Source organism: Trypanosoma equiperdum (genome assembly GCF_001457755.1).
Source record: "Trypanosoma equiperdum strain OVI genome assembly, contig: ctg_177, whole genome shotgun sequence".
In the NCBI taxonomy this organism is placed as follows: Eukaryota; Euglenozoa; class Kinetoplastea; order Trypanosomatida; family Trypanosomatidae; genus Trypanosoma; species Trypanosoma equiperdum.
The window spans coordinates 1-4,076 of NW_027123815.1; the positions used below are offsets into that span (position 1 = coordinate 1).

Here is a 4,076-nt window from a genome sequence, read left to right on the forward strand (position 1 = left end):
ATAATAATAATAATAATAATAATAATAGAAATAGAAATAGAAATAGAAATAATAATAGGAGTGTGTCATAAGTATGTATATACGAATATAATTAGAACTATGGTGGAGGGAACGAATGAACAAGCAAAATGGAAAAAATTTAAATATAGTGAGATTGTAATAGGAGTAAGTGAGTGAGTGAGATGGTGAGATGGCGAGTATCCAAAAGATTTTGAGGGCGCGCGAGGAATATTATTAAGGCAACATCAGGAAAGTACAGATGGAGGAAGGTGTTATACACTAAGTTTCAAACACAAAAACGACCATGGAACTATAATACATAAAGGATATGATGGAAAGGCAATGAAAGAAAGACTCCACTTTACAATCTCAATGGAGTTGCAATGTTTTGCGGGGAAGAAGAGCACGATAAAGAAGGAAAAATATAGAATAACACAACGAAATCAGAAATATCACGGCTCATAATAAAAGAGTATGTGATTGTGCTGTGGAATTCACACATGGATGGCCAAGTACTACTACAGAGAGCTTGTTGGTGAATATCGTTTTCAATATGCTGGCCACAACGGAGGGACGGCAATAACCTATGAAACGTTTATTGTTTAATGAAGTGTTTAGGAGAGGCTGCTCCTTTAGCGCTAGAATACCAATGATAGAAAATCAAAATTAATATGTGATCAACAAAGATGGGTTAGATAAATAGTGTCAAAACTCATACAGTTCTGTATAGCGGTGGTTCAAGAACTAATGCACTAAGCCCCCCGAAACCATGGACGACGATGCCACCCCTACAATGGTGGCAAAGTGTGATGATAGCGCATAACAAAAATGTTGAATTTATTCACAAGAACAATCACTAATATCTGTAAAACTACAGACTTCAGCTCCAAACCCGGCAACTTCAGCGCCTCGAATATGTTCTAACACCAACAACACGATTCTGAGTGTTATATAATAACAGAACGACAAGCACATACCAGATAAGCAATGAAAGCACGAACATTTCCAATAGTGATGTTTATACTGGCCTGTCCCGCACAGCTGACCGACGCCCAAGCAGCAGCGAAGAACCCCCTCGACGGCTCGAAAATAGCAGAGCTCTGTAAAAAAGCAGACGGCATGCGCCAGACTGCAGCGGCGGCAGCGACAGCTTTGCAGGCAGCGGAGCCCATAGTACAGAATGCTATCAAACTACAACACCAATTAATCATCTATTCCCTTGCAGAAGCGGTCAAAAAGCGGACTAAAATAGCAGCAATAAGAGAAGCGGCAGCTACAACAGCAATAAACAACATCTACTCGGCAGCAATAGCGAAAGCCAAAGGAGGAATATACCTAGCAGCAAAAGCAAATATCGTGGCTGGCAGCACTATAGAAGCAACCACATTACTTGAATAACTCAAAGCGTCCAACGTCGGAACCAACGGCGCATGTCTAACAAATGCAGCGACACGAAAACAGCGGTGACGCGGAGACAGCACCTCAAGGGATGCGACAGCCTAGCAATACCAGGTACGGTAAACCTAGTAGGGCTAGAGGAATTCTCCGACCAAAGCTTTACAACCGGCATCCCGCCATGGAACGTGGCATCGACAGAAGCCAGCTTCGACAAATGCCTGCTTTTCGAAAACCACCCAAGTGCCGGAGGTATGTTCACTGGCGACATGGCAAGCCATCTGACCATGATGGGCGGGCTGCTGACAACAGGCACAACGGGCCCAAAAATCCGCCGGATAGACGACCTAGAGCCGACCAGCGCAAGCTCAGCGAACACACCGGCGTACCTCGAAGCAATTAAAGCCGCTAATGCGTACAAGACGACGCCAGAGATAACAGATGACGCCGTTTATGCAAGTATCTATCAAGAATTAACACGAGACGTATTTCTGGCAGAGAACAACTTCGCCATAAATGACGTCAAAGCCAAACCCGAACAGGTCTCAGCAACTAATGAACTCAAGGCGGCCGACAAGCAGATTTTTGGGCGACAGCGCCACTAAGTTCAAAAGCAAATTCATCAAGGACATGTTAGAAGAAGAACTGGTGTTTCCATCGGAGCTGAAGCTGGCGGCCAGTACAATACAGAAAATACCGACTAACAGGTTAAGTGAAGTCTTAGCACTTTTGATTCAGGAAACCATTTCTAAAGCGACACAGGACAAGAAATGTCCAACGAGCCATCCCGCATCAGAGAAGTCAACTTCCGAAACAGACGTAACGTGCGAAAAGAAAGGAACAGGAGATAACTGCAAAGATGGATGTAAATGGGGCAGTGACGGACCAAATAAAAAATGTGTAGTGGATAAAACTTACACGCCAAAACAAGTAGATGGAGGAGAGAAAAAACTTATAAACTGCTCCGATGCGAGAACGGAAGAGAATTGCAAAAAGGTTGAGGGTAAGAAACCAGAAGGCAAAAATGCAGTTTGTGGACGGACTGATTATGTCGATGGAAGAGGGAAACTACCCTAACACGAATGTCTAGACGGATGTTTTCTATGCGGAAAACAATTCGCCCTAATGGCTGCTGCTTTTATGGCCTTGCTGTTTTAATTTTCTCCTATTTTTCTTGCTTAAATTTGATATATTTTAACATATTTAAAATTCTCCAGAAATATATTTTTAACGGTGCCTGTGTGTGTAAAACTTTATTTTTGATACCTAAAAATTTTCTCCTTTTTCCTGTTTTCTTTTGAATTTTTGTTCTCCAACAAGGCAAGAAGGTAGAAAGATAGGGAAGGAGGTTAGGGTTAGGGTCAGAGTTTTTTATTTTTTGGATTATTTTTTATTTCACTTTTTTTTTAATTTTAATTTTTTTTTCGATTTCGCCATTTTTTAATTTTTAGTGATGAAGCGGCTCTTTTTTACATCGACCTTAACCCTCATTCGCACAGTTTCCAATTCGATTTTTTTACTCTATCAAGGTTTTTGTATACACAGAGTCTTGAGCACCAACCAACACCCACCACGTTGGACCCAGAAATAGCAGAAGAAAAATGCAAAGATAAACCGGTGGGAAGAGCAGCGATGAAAATGGCTGCTAATTCCAAGACGAAAAGTGCAAAGTTAAAGAGGGAGTGAAAGCGGGAGGAAAAAAGAGGATAAATGTACCGGCCATACTGAAAAAAAAGCTTGTGAAGAAGAGAGCACGCCCGGCCAAACCCCCGTTTGTGGCTGGAGAAAAGGCAAAGAGGGTGAAACAGAACCAGAAAAGGAGAAGTGTCAAAATGGTATTTTTCTCTTCAATCAGATAATTTCTCTGATTGTTTCCGCTTTTGTGAGTTTGGTAGAATTATAGCATTAAAAGGATATTTCTAAATTTTATGAAAATTATGAAACGTCCCTGGTGACGCCGGCCACCTCATCATGGTCCCAGGGTCCAGTACCACATCTCATTGGGGAAAGCCAATTGCAAGTATTAAACAACATCTGACAGGATTGGTATGGGCAAGAGGCTTTCGGTGACGAGAGAAGAGCAAGCAGAAGCATCGGCACTCTGTGGTGAAGAAATATATTAGACTGCTCCTCTACACGTGCGAGCGCGCTTCGATTGGGATACATAGCCTTATACTACTTCTTAGTGGAGATGTATAACAGAATTCAGGCTCCTATGATTCGTGGAGCACAGTGAAATTCTGGGTGTCTCTCCCAGGCTAAGCGGATCGCCTGAAAGAAGAAGCACCAGGAGGATTGTATGCTATTTTGTCTGCTGCAGGAGATTCACTCGGCTCCAGCGGGATGTAAGGTTCTTACAATAGGCAGATACCAACACATGGGGATGGAGCGTTCTCCACATGGTGGTGGGGTATCAATTTTAGTTAAAGGTGTCGCGGAAGTCATCCAAAGTCTGAAGGAGGAGTGTCTGCCGGAAAGAGTCTCGGCAACGTTTATATCTTCATCTGAGTCAAATTTGACAGTCACTTCAGTTTATTTTCCTAGAAAATCGATGGTTTCAAAAACATAGTTGGAACAATTAGCGGTAGAAAGCGGTTCTCTCGTAGTAGGGGCAGATTTCAACTCACATCATGTGTTGTGGGACTCAATGCAGAATAATGACAACAAAGGGGAATGTATTG

At 42.3% G+C, this 4,076-nt stretch overlaps 1 protein-coding gene across 1 annotated transcript; it reads left to right on the plus strand.

Moving 5' to 3' along the window:
* Positions 1–1,430: 1,430 nt before the first annotated feature.
* On the plus strand, positions 1,431–2,000 carry TEOVI_000048500 (Trypanosome variant surface glycoprotein (A-type), putative; the record flags this gene model as incomplete). The annotated part of the gene is made up of 1 exon (XM_067223162.1): positions 1,431–2,000. The coding sequence occupies one exon, from the start codon at positions 1,431–1,433 to the stop codon at positions 1,998–2,000; it is 570 nt and encodes a 189-aa protein (XP_067079263.1).
* Positions 2,001–4,076: the final 2,076 nt, after the last annotated feature.